The sequence below is a fragment of the Sciurus carolinensis genome, chromosome 4 (genome assembly GCF_902686445.1).
Source record: "Sciurus carolinensis chromosome 4, mSciCar1.2, whole genome shotgun sequence".
Lineage (NCBI taxonomy): Eukaryota > Metazoa > Chordata > Mammalia > Rodentia > Sciuridae > Sciurus > Sciurus carolinensis.
The window spans coordinates 5,412,515-5,429,104 of record NC_062216.1 but is presented as its reverse complement, the minus strand read 5'-3'; the positions used below and the strand labels follow the sequence as shown (position 1 = coordinate 5,429,104).

Below are 16,590 nucleotides of genomic sequence, written 5' to 3'. Positions count from 1 at the left end.
AGCATGTGTCTTGGAGTTGACCCTGAGAAACCCGCTCCAGATGATTCAGCATGTTGCCTCCTGTGCCTGGGAATTTCCACAAGGAATCTGACTTCACAGAGAGGTTGGTCCAAGGACTCAAGGCATGAGAAATTGTTGCCCTCACCTTTCCTACTTTCTCCCTCCCTGGATCATGCTTTGGCAGGGCTCTCCTGTGGTTGCAAAGCCAGTCAAGGACAACTTGACCTGGCTTAGTGGCTTGGCATCCAGGACATTGATCTCTTTCCTTCCCCATGGATCCAGAAAACCCCCCCACTGCCCAGACAAAAATGTCCTTTTGAATGTGTCCCTGATGAAGGTTCTGGACAACACCTGGGTTCCATTTTGTTTCTGCATCCCTAGGAATGTGGACCAAGAATAGGGAAGATGTTGTTCATGAAAATATTCCAGAGTCCAAAATCTAAGTCACTTAACTGCGATGTGTTATTTTTTTAATACTTGGGAAATCCAGTGAGGATATTCAATCCCACTTCATCAACATGTTACGGAAGCAAAAATTGACCCCAAAAACACACAAGTCCCAACTCTCTGCAGGCCAACAAAAATGTCCATTTTCAGGCTGCTGGATAAGAACACACCCCAGAACTTAGAAGCCAGAAATAGTGCATGTGTTTTAACTCACACTCTTGCAGCATGGGCTTTCACAGCTCCGAGCACAAAAGGGGTGTTCTTCTGGGAACTAGAAGTCACCGCATGATGACGTACCACAGGGTTGGCATCTATTGCTGGCTACCATCTGTGAACTCAGACAGGGCTCAGTGTGCAGAGACAGGGATGGACTGGAGTGAGTTGACCCAGCTCCACAGGGAGGAGTTTATGATATGGTTACTAATGACTAGAGATAGGTGGCCTTTAACCACAGAAGATCTCAAACACTATATATCAGGGCACTTTCCAAGGAACCTGGTTGTCACTAGTGCTGCTGTACCATGGTAAGGGGCCTCAGTTGGGGGCTCTATGTTCTTTCAACGGGACACCTGGGCTTCCTCAAACCTGGCGGGTGGGTCCAGAGTGACATCTCTTAGTGCACGTGGGCTGGCATGATAAAATACCATGTACGCTTGTTAACTACAAAAACTCATTTCTCATGATTGTGGAGCCTGTGAAGCCCAAGATGAAGGAGCCAGCAAATCCACTGTTCAACGAGGCCTGCTTTCTGGTTTATAAGTGGATCTCCTAGATTTCGTGGAATGAGAAGGCAGGTCCCTTGGTCACTTTTGTAATGACCATAACTCCATCTATGAAGGAGCTGCTCTCCTGACCTCAATGAATACCATGCTCCATTTACTAATGTCATGCCTTTTGGGTTAAGATTTCCACCTCTGAATTTTAGTGGGACACCAACATTGCCACCATAGCACTTTCCAGGAAAAAGAAGGTTCAGAGAATTTGTGTCTCCTAGGCTGGGCATAGAAGACAGTGTGGCAGCATGTGAGACTCTTTCCTTGATCAGGAATTCAACAAGCCTAAATTCAAGAGCACTTGACATCAACCTTCTTTCTAGAACAGCCATCAAAGAATTTGCTTCCTATTCTTAAGACACTCAGAGTATTTATTCCTTCCTATTTTCTTGGAAAATTCATACAGACAACAAATACTGAAGATATGGAGAGTTTGGGAATGTGGATTAAGTTGGGGAACAGGGAGGAGAGGGAGCCCCTGGCAGCGTGGCTGTTTCCTCAGGGCCATGCACACTGCAGGATGAGGAGGCACCTGGAAGCTGCAACCCTGTGTGAAGACAGGGCGCATCGTCAGTGCACAGGGCAGCAGAGGGCGCCCTGAAGAACAAGGAATGTGGAATCTCATGGTCCCACCTCCCTGTGCAGCTCCACCAAGCCCCCGACACACACATGCCATGCCTGAGGGTCCTGTGCAGCCTCATCCCATGCTGGACTTGCAGTGTCTGGTGGGGCCAGCGACAGCATAACACAGGCTGGAGTCCTGGTTTCTTCCACAAGTCTCTGCTTTCTCACCCGCCACGTGCATACTCACCAACAGTTGCCCATGAATATTGGCCCCAAAAGGATTCACCCAGAATTCTGAAGAGTGTCCACACTAACTAAAACTTCAATATAATTCAATATAAATGTCAATTCAGCCACAAGCTATAAAAGAGCAGCCTACATGCCTGGGACTGGGTCCAGGTGGAAAGTCACCTGGCACATCAGGTGCCATGGGGGTTACGGAACGTCATGGAAATACAAGTCTTGTGCAGACTTGCAAAGGAACTGCTTTGTCTCTGCTTCAGACCCAGCAATCAAGCAAGATGCAGCAGCAGAACAGGAAAAAAGAGAAGGGACCCTGGAGAACACGCATTCTGGTCCACTCTGGGCTTCACAGTCTCAGGATCACCTGCAGGAAGGAGGACCAAGGTGAGTCCTGGGCACAGACTGAGAACCTGGCATACCCAGCAGGAGGAGGCACGGAGACAGAGGACCACATCTAGGGCCTGAGATTCCCAGGCCTCCTTCAGAGACTGCAAGGGGGTAGCAATCATACCGCTAAAATGGGCCAGGGCAGCTGCAGCCCCGAGCCTCAGGACCTGGCCCAGAGGTCCCTGCGACCTCTGAACTCATAAGTCACTCTCTGCACTACCATAAACCCCTGCCTGGGCCCCAAATGCCCCTGCTCTGGAACTCCTCCACCTGCTTCCTGTTCCTGGGCACCAGCCAGTGTCTGCATGAATCTCCCTCCCATTGGTTTGCACAATAATCATAGGCTCCACAGCCTGGCATGGCCATGTCACCCCTGCCTACCATCTGTCTGCCCCACTAAAGCAAGCTCAGCACCGAGTGTTGGCCACTCTGTCACTCAAATCAAGGAAGGATTTTGGGTTGGTGATGGAACTGCAGAGACAGGTGGTAACTGGAAGAGGTGACAGGACTGGAGGCAGGGAAAGAACCAGTGGCTTGCATTTCTGATGGATCAGAAAGAAATGCATTTTCGGGAAACAGGGAGAGCCTACATTGCCATGGGGGAGGTCAGAGGGGATCAGAGCCTCACCTACCCACTGAGGCACAAGAAAACTCATCAGAAGGAGCTGGTGCCTGCCACCACAAAGCAGCTGTGGCAAAGCCACGGGAGCCACATAGCAGCCTGCTGCCAGGGACAGGGTGGCACAGGAAATTCCTGCTGTGCACACCCACATTCTCCTGTTTGGGTCAGAGTTTCCTGATCCCCAGCGTTGTCATCATACTGAATGGCTGGTCACATGCACAGTGTGTTCTGGTGGGACCCTGTGTAGTTGGGGCAAGACCTGTCCTGCCTCTTATTTCCCTCCTTAGGGGTTTCTGGTGGACATGCCCACGTAGGGCGGAGGCTGCTCAGATTCTCCTCTTTACCTTACCTCTTCCTCGCTGTGTGCCCTTGGGTACCCCATTAGCCACCTGCTCCAAGTCTCACCTGTCTCTACATCTCCAGCCATGATGTACATCAGTGTTCCCCTGGCAGTATTCCTCTTTGGAGTGCCTGAGTTAAAAACCATAAAGTGCCTGGTAAAATACTGGAACACTGAGCAATGCTCTTCTCACTAGCTAGGGCACCTCATCCAAGACTCACAGACCAGAAGAGCCAGCTTCAGTAGCAAGCTTTCAGGAGCCTGGGCACTGGTGTGCAAATAAGAAGTGCAGACACAGGAAGCTGCTCCGTTCTCTGTGGTTCAGTGAGGGATTCAGGTACTCAGGCCCTTCTCTCCCTGAGACTGGTCATGGCTGCTCTGTCACACCATGGCCACATTGACTTCACAGTCAGCATGTGCTGACACAGCAGGAAACAAGGCAGCAAAGAAGCAAGCCAAGGACCCACTTTTGGAGGACCCCATGAAAGAAGACAGACACTGCCATACAGCTCTGATCAGGCCCTGCCACAAAGAAGGAGGGGCAGGATGGTGGCTGAGGAGGCTGCTGTCGGGATGGTAGCTGCAGCAGGGACAGCCTCTGGGTCCCACACGGCTCCTACAGCAGCTCTCACAGGGTCCCAATCCACAGCCTGTCCCTCAGGGAGCTCCTTGGAATCGAGCATCTCTAGCTGACTGCAGTGTGTAATAACCAGTTGTCAGGCTGAGTCATGGCCCAACTCTGGGGTGGACACTGAGATAGCAATGCAGGTCATACCCTAGAGTAAGTCCTGACACTGATATAGGACATGTCCCCACACAGACCAGGAATTATAGAAACTTCCCTGACAAAATGCCAAGATCTTGGCCAAAACACCTGTATGAGAAATGATGGACAGAATGACCATAAACAATTAACAACCTTCTGCCACATCCCCACTAGGACACCTTCATGACCCATGTTAAACTCCAGAGAGTGAGTAGACAATGACAAATTTCAGAGGCCCTGAGTCACACATCTCCCTAAGACCTATCCCCACAGGCCCTTCCCAGAGGACACAGAAGGGGACAAGGCACTAGTTTGCACTATATGTGGGCCTCAAATTGCCGTGGGATGGGACACGTAGGCAATGCCCTCCTAGTCCTCGGCTAGGGTGTAATGCCATGCCGATTCAGACCCAGATGCTGCTGTTCAGTATCTGAGTGGCCTCTGGCTGAAGCAGCTGGCAAACTCCCCTTGTAGCAACCAAATGCCAACCGTTAGCCCCAGCCACAATTCAGCAGGTCCAGTGGCTTGCCTTTCATGCCCTCATCCACTCTGCCAAGGACAAACATTGCATGACAAGGAGGTCCCCACAGTTCCCTGGAGTCCACAGCAAGATTCAGCTATAGCTGTCCCAGTTGGGGTCTCCCAGACTCTGACCCAGGTACAGAGGGTGCTGAGTTTTGTGTCCAAGACCAAGGCCTTCACCACTGACATTTGACCTCTGAAACCAATGGCTAAACATGGCCTAATGGCTACTCATGGGCCTCCTGATGTGTAGGCTCCTGGTGACGCAGATCCTCACACCCATTAGAAAGGCAGCTGTCAGCTGCACATAAACCACCTTGCCCCATTGCCACTGGGAGTGGGGTCCAGCTGTGCTGCATGTCCCAGACTCTTCACCAACTCTGGTCCTTGGAATAGGTGCCTGTAGGAGTGAACTCCCTGAAACATAGGGTTCTGCAAAGGACAGAGGGCAGGGTATCCCTGTTACCCAGCTCCCTCCCACAAACCCACAGGAACTGGACACAGTGGAGAGCATGGATGTCTGCTGACCTGGGAAGGCCCTCGCAGTGCTGAGGGAAGGGAACAGAAGCCCCCAGGTTCTCCATTCATAGGACAGAGGTGACCCCCGCATTGGAGGGAAAAAACTCCAACCCAGGAGTAAGGTGCTGTCGGCTAGCTTGCAGAGATGGTCACTGTACCCTGGACAGTGGAGGATGCTGTGGCCCAGAACCACACTCACTTTTACAGCATCCTGGGTCATGTGCAGCAGGCTGGTGATGTGACTGGGTCAAAGGTCATGCAATGGCTTCAACATTCAGTAAGGGCCACCCACCTGTTTGAGTCCAGTTAATGCAGACCCCAGTCAACCTGCAGGTGATGTGTCTCTGCAGCATGAGTCACAGGTCCACAGGCCTGAAGATGCTCTAGACTACAGGCACATGATGTGACGATGACAACTCTCACTGGCTCCAGACTCTACCCAGAGCAGTGCGACAGTCCCCTGATGTCCCTCCTCAGGCCAGGGAGCCAAAAGCCCTCTTTGTCACTATACAAGGACCTGGTTTCTTCCAGGCTTCAGGCCCAGGCCTACTGCCTCTGGTGCTGGCAGAGGGTGTGACTCACCTCCATCACTGGGTCTCTGAGGCCCTGGAGCAACAGCCGCACCCCTCAGGTGCCTCCCGCCTTGGCTCTGGCAGAGGACCTCCCCGTGACTGCAAAGGCTGCCCTGGCCCTGAGCAGTGGCATGAGGCTGGCACTGCCCTGCTCCCTGGGGCCCACATCCTTTCTGGGGTGGAAAGCTGCCTCCTTGGGCCTCTCCCACCACAGTGGGTGCCATTCCCTCTGCTGCAGCCAGCACAGACCCCTCCCAGCTGCTGTGGCTTCTGCATGCAGAACTGCTCAGCAGAACATATGCTCTACTGTTCCTGACTTCCTCCTTTTGGATCACGCACTATCATCCACTCAGATCAGCACTCTGCTCCAGAGCAGCCATGGACAGAAGAACTCCTTTCCACATAGCCTAGTGCCCCACGACACTGGGCTCCTGGGTCAGCACATGATCTTCTGACTTCCTCAACTAAGCCTGAAGACTGGACCCCCAAGCACAGCAAGATCCTTCCTAGAGCATAACCCATCCTGCCTCTTGAACCTTGGCCACTGTGACCTAACACAATAGGGCCTGGCCCATCTTGATCATCATGGAAGACTCAGGGGCTTTTTGCCTCTAGAAATAATATCATGTATATTTTCTCCAATAATAACATATCCCATAGCTTTACTAGACCTACATATTACCATCAAAACCTAATGATGACCCTCAGGGACAAAGAGTAAGCCATGATCCCTTGGGACAGACAGCTCAGGCCTGAAGGCAAAGAGCAGGTCCCACATGATCTTCTTGGACCTATTTACCCAGGTGACATGCAGCCTTCACAGAGGCTCTGCTTTACCAGTTTTAAAGCTTGGGTGATATCTCCCTCTCGTCCACCAACACAAGCAATGGAGATTATGGCTCTGAGTCCCAGGGATGACTCAGCCTGGGTCACCAGTATGGAGAAGCATCCCTCAGATTGTTGACATGGGCAACATCACACAAGGACCACATGGAAGTACAATTCTGAGGCCCGACTGATGGCAGTGCTACAGGCAGCCAGAAAGGAAGTGTTGGCATAACCAATGCCCATGTGGGAGCACTGGTAAGACTCCCTAGTTAAAAGGAGGTGACATTCGTTATGGTGGAAATTGCTTGGACTCTTATGAGCAGTGTAGTTGACGGGCTGGTATTGGATGCCTTTTGGGAAACCTGCTAGAACAGGCCTTGCTTGTCATAAGTGGTGCCCTAGGCTATAAATCCCAGGTGAGCTGGGAAGCTGTTAGAAGGGATGCCCCAGAGGCCCCAGATCCGAGGTAAGCCTGACATTTCAATGCCTCCTTATTAAATGGGTCCAGAGGCACCAGTGCTTCAACACGGCCAGGGCTCAGGACTCCAGGACTCCAGCTCAAGTCTCAGCAATGGGCAGCCGGCCCTCTGATGGCCAGGCTTTCATCTGCGGTGGTCAGGGAGGCTGAGCAGCACTAACCCAGGCTGTGGTCCCAGGGCATGACCTCACATGCAGAGAGAGGTGTCATAGTCATCCCAGGCTCCAGGATGTGCACGAGCCCCCGACAGATGCTACATGTGCATGAACAGATCCTGTGACTCAGGGGGCTTCACTGCAGCCTCCACCCACTGCATCTCTGAAGACCCCAGCAGAGAACAGGCTTGTGCAGCACTGGACCAAGCCAAGTGTGGGGGACACTCCACGAAGGGCCTCCCACGTTGCTTAGGCACCAAATTCCAGAGAGACCACCTCCCTTCTGGAGTGGACACCCGGGAAGATGACCCCAACCTGAAGACCAAGCACCTCTATCCAGGGCATTCTTGATGGACATGTCACAGCTGGAGGCCACTGTACCCTAGCACAAGAGGTCATCAAGGGAAAAGGGGGCCTCACCAGAACTGCAGAGAACAGCTGATCTTGCGTACTGCTCTCACAGCCTCTGCCTCATGCTGCAGAGGATATGGACCTGGGTAGCCAGAGGATACAGTGCCTGGTACGCCCAGTACCCTGACCTGGAAGTGCCACTTCCCCTAATTCATGCTTCCCAATACCCAGAAAATGGCCCCACAGAATGGCATTTTCTGAGACCACTGTTTGCCTTAAGGGACCCACCACTAGCTGTGAACCCTACTGTGAAGAAACCACAAGTCCTTGGCCAGGTTGTGAAGCTGCCCTTCTAGTTATGCAAAAGTAGTGGAATTGGGAGATCCAGGCATTACAACTGGATTTCCCAATAATGCCACTCTCTCCTGCCTATGGGGAGAAACACTCAGGGATTGTGGTGAGCTCAGTTCAAACCTCTGTGGGTCCCCAGAAGTGTCACAACCACCAGGACTTCCCTCTTGCACATACCACCAAAGCTCCTCTTACCTCCCACATCTTGCTGAGTGGGCCCCTGCAGGCAGCAACCAAAGTCCCTGAAACCACCACCTGGGACCCAGTTCCCAGTGTGGCCCTATGCTGAGCTGAGACCTGCACCCAATCCCTCAAACACTTACACTGCTGGACCCACGTGACATGGACTCACTGTGCCCCTGCAGTGAAGCCCCCCTGCGGACTTGGCCATCACCACCTGACACAAAACTGAAACCCTCAACCTCCTTTAGACTCTCATGCTGTTGCTGCCAAATCTTCACTCTGACGCCTCTACCTTGACACAGTTAGAGTGGTGCTTCTGAGGTGGACCTGCAGTTCAGTGCACCTGTTTACACCTAGGTGGCCACTGTTCCCTCAACACATTTTGATCCGGCAACCTTGACCTAGGGACATATAACCTCAGGAGTGACTATTTTCATGTCTCTCTTCCACAGACTGGGTCCCATCGACCTCTCCATCAGGTGTAAGATGGCAAAGAATGGTCTGTAGACATGAATATCATTCTTACCATCTTACATATAACAGATGCTTGTTCTTCACTTATGGCGATAAACGTCACGACCCCATGTGTACTAGGGAAGTGCTTTACCTCTCACCTAAGCCTGCAGCTCAAATGGAACATTTTAAAATATGTACATGGTCTCCCGAAGACATCCCAGCCGGGTAACTCACCTGTTGCAGGGCCTGTGCATCCCAAACAGACAGTACTTACCTGTCATGCTGGGACAAGGGTGGCCTTTGAGTTGGTCAGCTCTGGTTTGGCTACAATGTCTTTGAACACACATCAACAAGTGAGGCCACCTATGGACAGTCTCTCTGCCACCTTGGCAGCTTCCTTGAAGGCCATCAATCTCATGAGTTCTTGGCACAGATGGTCTGACAGGTCTTTAGCCCTGGCCTTTCCATTAGTCAAGCAATGAGGGGCTGGTTCCCTCTGCAAAATTCATGCCACATGCACATCCATCAGTCAGGAGGCTCCACCACAGCCTGCCCAGCTCAGAATCCCAGGCAAAGGTGGTATACAGCTCACCTGGGGCCCAGCATCTCCACTCTGCCAACAGATAGAACGGGCTCTCCTGGTTAGACCCCAGGTCCTGGGGAGGCTGATCAAGACCTGGAGTCTGAACCTTGCTGTGTGATCAAGGGCACTGTAATGTTAGTCACCTTACAAATCGACAACTCTGACATGCAGACAGGGATTTCCTGGTGGCTTTTAATACGTCTTTGCTCTGGTGCTTCAGCTTCACATGCATGTCCACCATCTCAGGAGGAATGAAGAAAGAGCAGCTGGTTTTCCTAGACATGGCCAAGACTGAAGGACAAACATTAGATCTCCTTTTGGTGGCCCTGCTTTAGCCCCACTATCCAAACTATTGTTCCACTGCCCTTGTGCAAGAGCTGTTGGAAGAACCAGGAGAAACCCAGAGAAATGACGACACCCCACCCCACAGCCCTTTAAATAGGGGAAGTGTGTCCTCTGAGTGTGAGGGTGCTGTAGCCTCAGGAGACCGGGGACTCAGGACTGTTCTCTGCCTGCTTCTGTTCATCAAGCTAGCTGAGCATCTGTGAGTAACAGAACGTTCCAGGGCTCTGCACTGTGCTCATATCATTGACCCGGTGCAGTCGGGAAGCTAGGCTGCTCCACAGGAAGCCTGCTGCAAGGAGGCCCCACTGGGGTCTTCTGCAAGCCTCTGGTAGCAGCACAGGTTAGCAGCCTGCAGCTAAGTGAAGATGGAGCTCAAAAAGCTCCAAACACAAGTACCTTAGGGGCCCGTCCAGGTCAGATAATTGTAGATTCTGAAAACGTTCTTGATTTTGAGAAATGTCTGTTCAGGTTCTCTGCTCATTTTTTAACCAGGTTATTTGGCTTTTCCTACTGAGTGTGTCTGTGGCCTATGTATTTTGGATATTAATCCGGTATTGAGTGTGTGCTTTGTATTTATTTTCTACCACTTGCCTGTTTGTGTCTCCTTCTGTCTGGTGGTTTCTGGTGTGGAGGCTGTGAGGCCTGAGACCAGCCCATCACTCTGCCTTTGCTTCTGCTGCCTCTGCCTTTGGTGTCATGGCCACGACATCACTACCCAGGTCCATGATCAAGAAATTCACCTCCGTGTGTGCTTCCAGTCATCCAGTGGGCTCAGGTCTTGTGTTGACGTTTGAAATCCACTGATGTGAGATGAAGATCCAAATGCATATGAAATCATCTGGTCGGGCTCTTTAGACTCAAGAGTTAAAGGGTCTCTCAGCTCAGGAAAGATGCAGAGAATTGACTGTCTTTGCTTGGACAGCTCTTTACCCAGGAACCCACTGAGCTCCTTCCTCTCACCTGTGACCTGAAGAGGTCACTGTGAGGTGCCCTCTGCTCCAGCAGGAGCCTGCTCACCCCATGACCCCAAAACCCCCTTCATCAGGGGATAACAGCCCTGAGCCTTGACAGAGCTCACCTACCCCAGTGTGCACAAGAGTCTTTCGAATATAAAAATTTAATATACAGACGAGTGGGAAATGGGATCTTTAAGTGGGAAATAGAAAACAAGAGCAGAGCCTGTGTCACCACTGTCAGCTTGACCTGAGGACCCGAGGGACCAGGGCGCCCTCCCTCCTTCCAACGCCCCTTCGCTGGCACAGCCTTGGCTCCAAGCCTTGCTCACACCCCTGTCAGTGTAGCTACTGCTACTCCACACGCTCAGGCTCCTGCCTCCTCTCCAGGTGACTCCAGCCATGAGGACCCTCGCCCTCCTCGCTGCCCTTCTCCTGCTGGCCCTCCAGGCCCAGGCTGAGCCTCTCCCAGGACATGCTGAGGAGGCCCCAGACCAGGAGCAGTCGGGAGAAGAGGACCAGACCCCAACCATCTCCTTTACAGGGCTCGGGAACTCTGCTGAGGACACAGGTGAGAGCTTCAAGGACAGAGGGGGTGTGAGATGGGCTCAGAACCAGGCCTGGCACCGTCACTGAAGTGACCTCACTGAACTCCTTGACCCCCGATGCTCTCATTGAAAACTGAGTGTCAAATAGCCCTTTGCAGAAGCTTTTCTTCCTGCAAAGATGTTGGATTCCAAGGTGTGTTTGTAGGACTAGGTTAGCACATGAAGAGACTTACTGTCTGCTGCCTTCTGGATCTAACTGGGTGGCCTTAGTCAGAGGGAGACGATTTTCTTCTGTCTCTCAGGAGGAACTCTTGCAAATGGGGAAGGGGTGTGAGGCTGTATTCAGACACATGAGTGATGAGGCGGGAGAGAAGACAAGCCACAGTGTGCCTCTGTGTGTGTGACCCAAACTCGCCAGGAGCATTAATCTCTGGACTGAGGCTGCACAAGGCGCTGTTTCTAATGTCCTGACAGGAGGAGCCATCCCCACTGGCCATGCAGCTCCCCTAGACCTCCCTCACCCCTGCTGCCAGCTCTGGATTCTGACCCCGTGTCTGTGTCCCCAGGTCTCAGGGCAGGCGTGGTCTGCCGCTGCAGAAGACCCAACTGCGGGTTCCTGGAGCGCACCGCAGGAGCCTGCAGACTCAATGGCGTCTATTACAGACTCTGCTGTCGCTGAGCTGAGCATGGAGAACAACAGAGAAACAAGTCACAAGAAGCTTGGAGATCTAGGAGGGAGCTGCTATTTTACCTGGGCCCGGCATCACTTTCCTTCCCCAACCCAAATAAACTCCCTGCAGCAAGCTCTCTGTGTTTGTGCTCCTTGGAAGCTCACTGTGTCTCAGTCTTGACCTGTGGGCTCATCTGAAATGAAGCCCCTTTAAACAAAATGCTGGCTCCAAAGAGGAAAATACAAGGACGAACACGGTTCAGGACCACAGAGGTGAGAAGGCAGAAACGTGCCCCCTGTGTCTTGGCCTCCCTCTCTGTCCCTGAGCGAGGCCGTCACATAAGGTGGACTCGCCTTCCAAGACTGCTGCCATGTGCAGGCAGAGAGCTCCCTGTCTGCTTCAGGATTGCCATGACAAGGTCCAGAGAAACCACCCTTCTCTCTTCCAAGGCTAGAAACTCCTGAACACACTGCTCCCAATCTGCCTGTGAAGCCCTGTGCCGGGGTGGCTGCAGACACAGCTGGAAGGCAGGAAGCAGGGCTGTTAGCAGAGGGGGCCCAGGTAGGAGAAGAGCAGAGTGCCTTCAAGGGACCCACTCATTGTCACTCCAAGGAGCACTTCTAGTCCAGCTGGGTGGGGACAATAGGGCTGGTACCAGAAGCACTCCAGCCACCAGCAGGACTCAGGGCCACCTGGCCACATGCACCCTGGGGTGGCCTGCAGCTGTGGGAACCAGACTCTGCCTGCAAAGTGCAGCTTCCAAAGAGCCCTGGGAAATGAAGAAGTCGGCGGCGGGACACCAAGCGACCCAGACTTCACGTCCATGCTGCAGTGTGCTGAGCCTCAGAACTTCAGGAGGGCCAGTGAAGGCAGGATCCTGGTCTGAGGAAGGAGGGCTGAGCAGCGCCCCCTAGAGCCCAGAGTGGGGACCAGCATGGCCCAGGCTCCCCTCTGCCCTGGGTCCAAGGCAGCCACCCAGCACACCCAGGACCCTCACCTTCCCTACCTTGTCCTCCTCTTCTCATCCAAGATGTCACGCCCCTTCCTAAAACCCGCTTCTGTGAAGGGACAGTCCCAGTCATGAGGAGGTGGGATGTGACTATACTCCTGTCAGGCCTCCTCTTCCCTCTCCAAGAAAACCACTGACCCTTGGCCAGCTTGTCCCTGAGGCCTCCACACGCCTGCCAGAACAGGACCACAGGCCCCTGTGAGGTGTCCACTGAGAGCCCCAGAGACTCACCTGACTCTGCCCAGCACTTCCTGAGGGATCCCCAGCACAGGACTGGAGCTAGGGTGAGCCAGGGCCTGAATGGTACTCCTGCTGTTCTGGGAACTGGGTGAAGGACCCAGGTCCTAGAGCCACAGAGACCACACACTGCCAAGAGAGGGCCAGTGTCCCACGTGGGTTTACTGCCACCTAGTAGACACTGACTTGGTCAGACAGGGCCGTGGCCACCAGAACCAAGCATTCCCAGAAGGCCGAGGGAAACAGGTTCCTTCCCACACACACACCACTGGACCTCGGAAGAGGGTCTCAGCCCCAAACTGAGGGTCTGCCTGTGTGAGGAGGCCAGAAAGAGCTCAGTGACACCCTTGGCTGAGCAAACAGAACCAGGACACCAGGGGACAGAGGGAGTTGAGGGTCTGACAGAGGGACCAGCTCTCCCTGGGAACAGTGAAGGTCTACCTGGGGGGGTCTCCCTGGGAGCTCAGGCCTTCCTCAGCTTCTCCCACCTGCCACTGGCCTGTGTCTTCCTGGTCCTTGGAGGAAGCCTCCACATCGCTCCTCAACTGTGGGTGGATGTGGCTATTCCAGCCTCCACCTCAGGGCAGCTGGCCTCCCCGCAATGTCCACCTGGTTCCCCCCACAGCTGCCTTCTAAAATTGCACGCTTTCACTGAGTTCAGTGAGATTGCAGCTTTTAAACTGCGCCCTGTTTCCCTGCTGCTCTCCATCCAGCTGCGTTCTTTATCCTGCCCCATCCAGTTCGAACCGGGTCACATGACACACATTTTATGGCTTTATTTTGTGTAGCACTTTTCTCCCTAAAATGGAATGTATGCTCTTCTTTTCTCACTTTGTTCCCAGATTTTTACTAAGTGACTAAAAGGAAGGATGTGTTGAAGAAATTAGATTTGATTAAATTAATTGTTATATACAGTGTAACAGAAAGCTATAAAATTATGTTATTACCACTCCACCTCATTGAAGAAAACTGAAGACTATAGATCTAAACCAGTTCATGTACCAGGTCACGTGCCTGTTCACCTTTAACAAGCAATTAAAATCATTTGAGGCTAAACGCAGGAAACATTCTAGGCAAAGTGCTTCTTCATGGACCATTAGCTGAGAAACAAGGTGCACATAATTATGGCATGGAGTAGACCATAAAGAGCTGAGAAGGTAGGCATGGTGGCACATGCCTGTAATCCCAGGGGATCAAGAGGCTGAGGCAGGAGGTCACAAGTTTGAGGTCAGCCTCAGCAACTAAGTGAGGGCCTAAGCAACTTAGTGAAACTTCATCTTGAAATAAAATATACAAAGTACCAGGTATGTGACTCCATGGTTAAGTGCCCCTGGGTTCAATCCCTAGTACAAAAAAAAAAAAAAAATGCTCAGAGTAAATCTCAACCGGAAACACCACAGACGTGGGCAAGGTGGAGAGGTGAGATGGGGTAGGGCAGAATTTAGGGGTAGAGAGCAAGAGAAAGGCCCGTGCAGGGTCAGGCGAATCCACGGCATTTGAGGAAGCCAAGCCTCAGGAGAGCAGAGTGACGAGGAGTGCACAGCACACATGGCCAGAAGCCCTGCCATCACGGGAAAGGCCTGATGGAGGACTGGACACCCCGCCTGCTCTGTGGATGCGGGGGCACAGCAGGGTGGCCTGTGGGGTGGCTATGACGTCCTAGGTTGGTGAATGACACAACCAACTCCAGGGACAGACAGGGGAGAAGGTGATTTCTCCCAACAACAAGTGCAACCTCCTTAGCCTCAAAAGTAACGGAGCTGGTGGCTGGAAGACAAATACACTAATTACCAAAGACGTGCAAGACATTTTCTATCTCACATTAGCCACTCATACTAAGTGCAGGAACGTTCAACATCATCAAAATCTCAAGACGAACACTTTTACCTCTTTGTGGAACGTAAACCACTGCAATCACTCTGGAAATCTGTATGGAGATCCACAAAGGAAGAGGCACGGAGCACCCATGTGACCCAGGCACACCACCCGGAATGTATCCTGCAGACTTCACGTCAGCTTACTACAGTGATACACTTATACTCCTGAGTAAAGCAGCAAAACTCACCAGAGCCAAACTAGGGAACAAGCCTAGGTGTCCATCAATGGATGAATGGAGAAACAAAATGTGGTGTATATACACAATGGAGTTTTACTGGGTCATAAACAAAATAAAAATTATGTTATTTGCAGGAAAGAAGTACAACTTGAAACATCATGTTAAGTGAAAAAAGAGAAACTGAGAAGGTCAAGGGTTGTATGACTTTTCTCCTACGTGAAAGCTAGAGAGGAAAAAGGAAAGAAAGGTGGGGGTTCTATTTACTTGGGGCGAGACAGTTTTCCCTGTCTTCCGAGACAGTAGTTCTGAATATTTAGTGAAAATTTTGATAGCTGTAAAAATGTTAAAGACATTCATTCAACAGACAGAAAAGGTGAGATATAGTAATTTTTACATGAAATTGTAAGAATCTTGAGTTTCAGAAAATGCTACTTGTACATTCAAAGCATTAAGCATTTACCAGTGAAAAATGCACTTTTTTAAAAAAAAATAGTAAAGTTGAAATAAATGCATTCAAGTTAAGAAAAATTGTCACTCATTTACTAGGAAAAGGAAGTAAAGACTAAGTCAAATGTGGAACCATCCTGTTGAAATGCAGTTGTCCAAGGAGATCATTCTGCCTCTGTGGCAGTTGGCAGCCTAGCTTCCCAACACTAGTGACCCAATCGCATTGACCAACACCCACACCAACATCCTCCAAGCCCTTCCAAGAACACCCAGAGCTTCAACAGCCTCGGGCATCTTGTTTCCAGAGAGTTGATTCCAACCCCTCTCCCTACTGCAAAGTCTTGACCCTATTGCAATAGTCTCATCAATTCTTCCTTCCCACTTTTGAAGGCTGGAGGGACAAGTTTTCCTTAAGAATCAAGACTTTATTTGCACACTGACTTGTAATAAAGACTCAAATTCATAGTGTGAAATGTGAAGTTTCAATAGATGTGTACCATGTGCAATGTTCAAATCAGGACAATTGGCATATTTGTCACTTACCACATTTATCATTTCTTGGTGGTGAAACCTTTGAAATCCTCTCTGTTTTGAAAGATACAATATGTTATTATTGACTACGGTGAGGCCCTTGTTCAATGGCACCCCAGAACTCACTCCTCCTCTAACTGTCACTGTGTACCCAGTGACCAACATCTCCCCAGGCCCTGTCCAGTATCTGGCAGCCAGTGTTATACCCTCTATTTCTACAAGACCCACTTTTTTAATTCCACATTTGAGCAACAATGTGTAGTACTCGACTTTCTGCAGTGACTTATTTCGCTTGAGCTGACGAAACCCAGGTTCATCTGTGTTGCCACATGACAGGGTCCGCCTCTGTCCGGCTGATTGGGATTCCAGTACATGTGAACCATTGTCTCTGTGCACTCACCCACTGAGGGGTTCATAGGTGGATGCCATCTTTTACTCTTGTGAACAGGCACAATGACCGAGGAACACAGGGACCTCTCCACATGCTGATTTTATTTCCATATTACTTTCTTTTTTATGCGCTTGATGTTCTGAACTAAGTTTAAAATTTTAACTGGAATGTAAGTGATGACAAAAATATGTGCTTGATGAGTTTTTGAATTTTTTCCCCTTTACTGTTCAAAATCCCTTGACTCAATTCAGAACTGTTTCTG

At 51.2% G+C, this 16,590-nt stretch overlaps 1 protein-coding gene across 2 annotated transcripts; it reads left to right on the top strand.

Annotated features, from left to right (window-relative positions):
- The first annotated feature begins 2,343 nt into the window (after nt 1-2,343).
- On the top strand, nt 2,344-11,776 carry LOC124981864 (neutrophil antibiotic peptide NP-1-like). 2 transcript variants are annotated; one of them, XM_047547886.1, is made up of 3 exons: nt 2,344-2,411; nt 10,829-11,009; nt 11,553-11,776. In XM_047547886.1, the coding sequence occupies exons 2-3, from the start codon at nt 10,841-10,843 to the stop codon at nt 11,663-11,665; spliced, it is 282 nt and encodes a 93-aa protein (XP_047403842.1). In that variant the 5' UTR covers nt 2,344-2,411; nt 10,829-10,840; the 3' UTR covers nt 11,666-11,776. The 2 variants fall into 2 exon arrangements, with proteins under 2 accessions (XP_047403842.1, XP_047403843.1); XM_047547887.1 differs by lacking the exon at nt 2,344-2,411 and adding an exon at nt 9,616-9,684.
- Nucleotides 11,777-16,590: the final 4,814 nt, after the last annotated feature.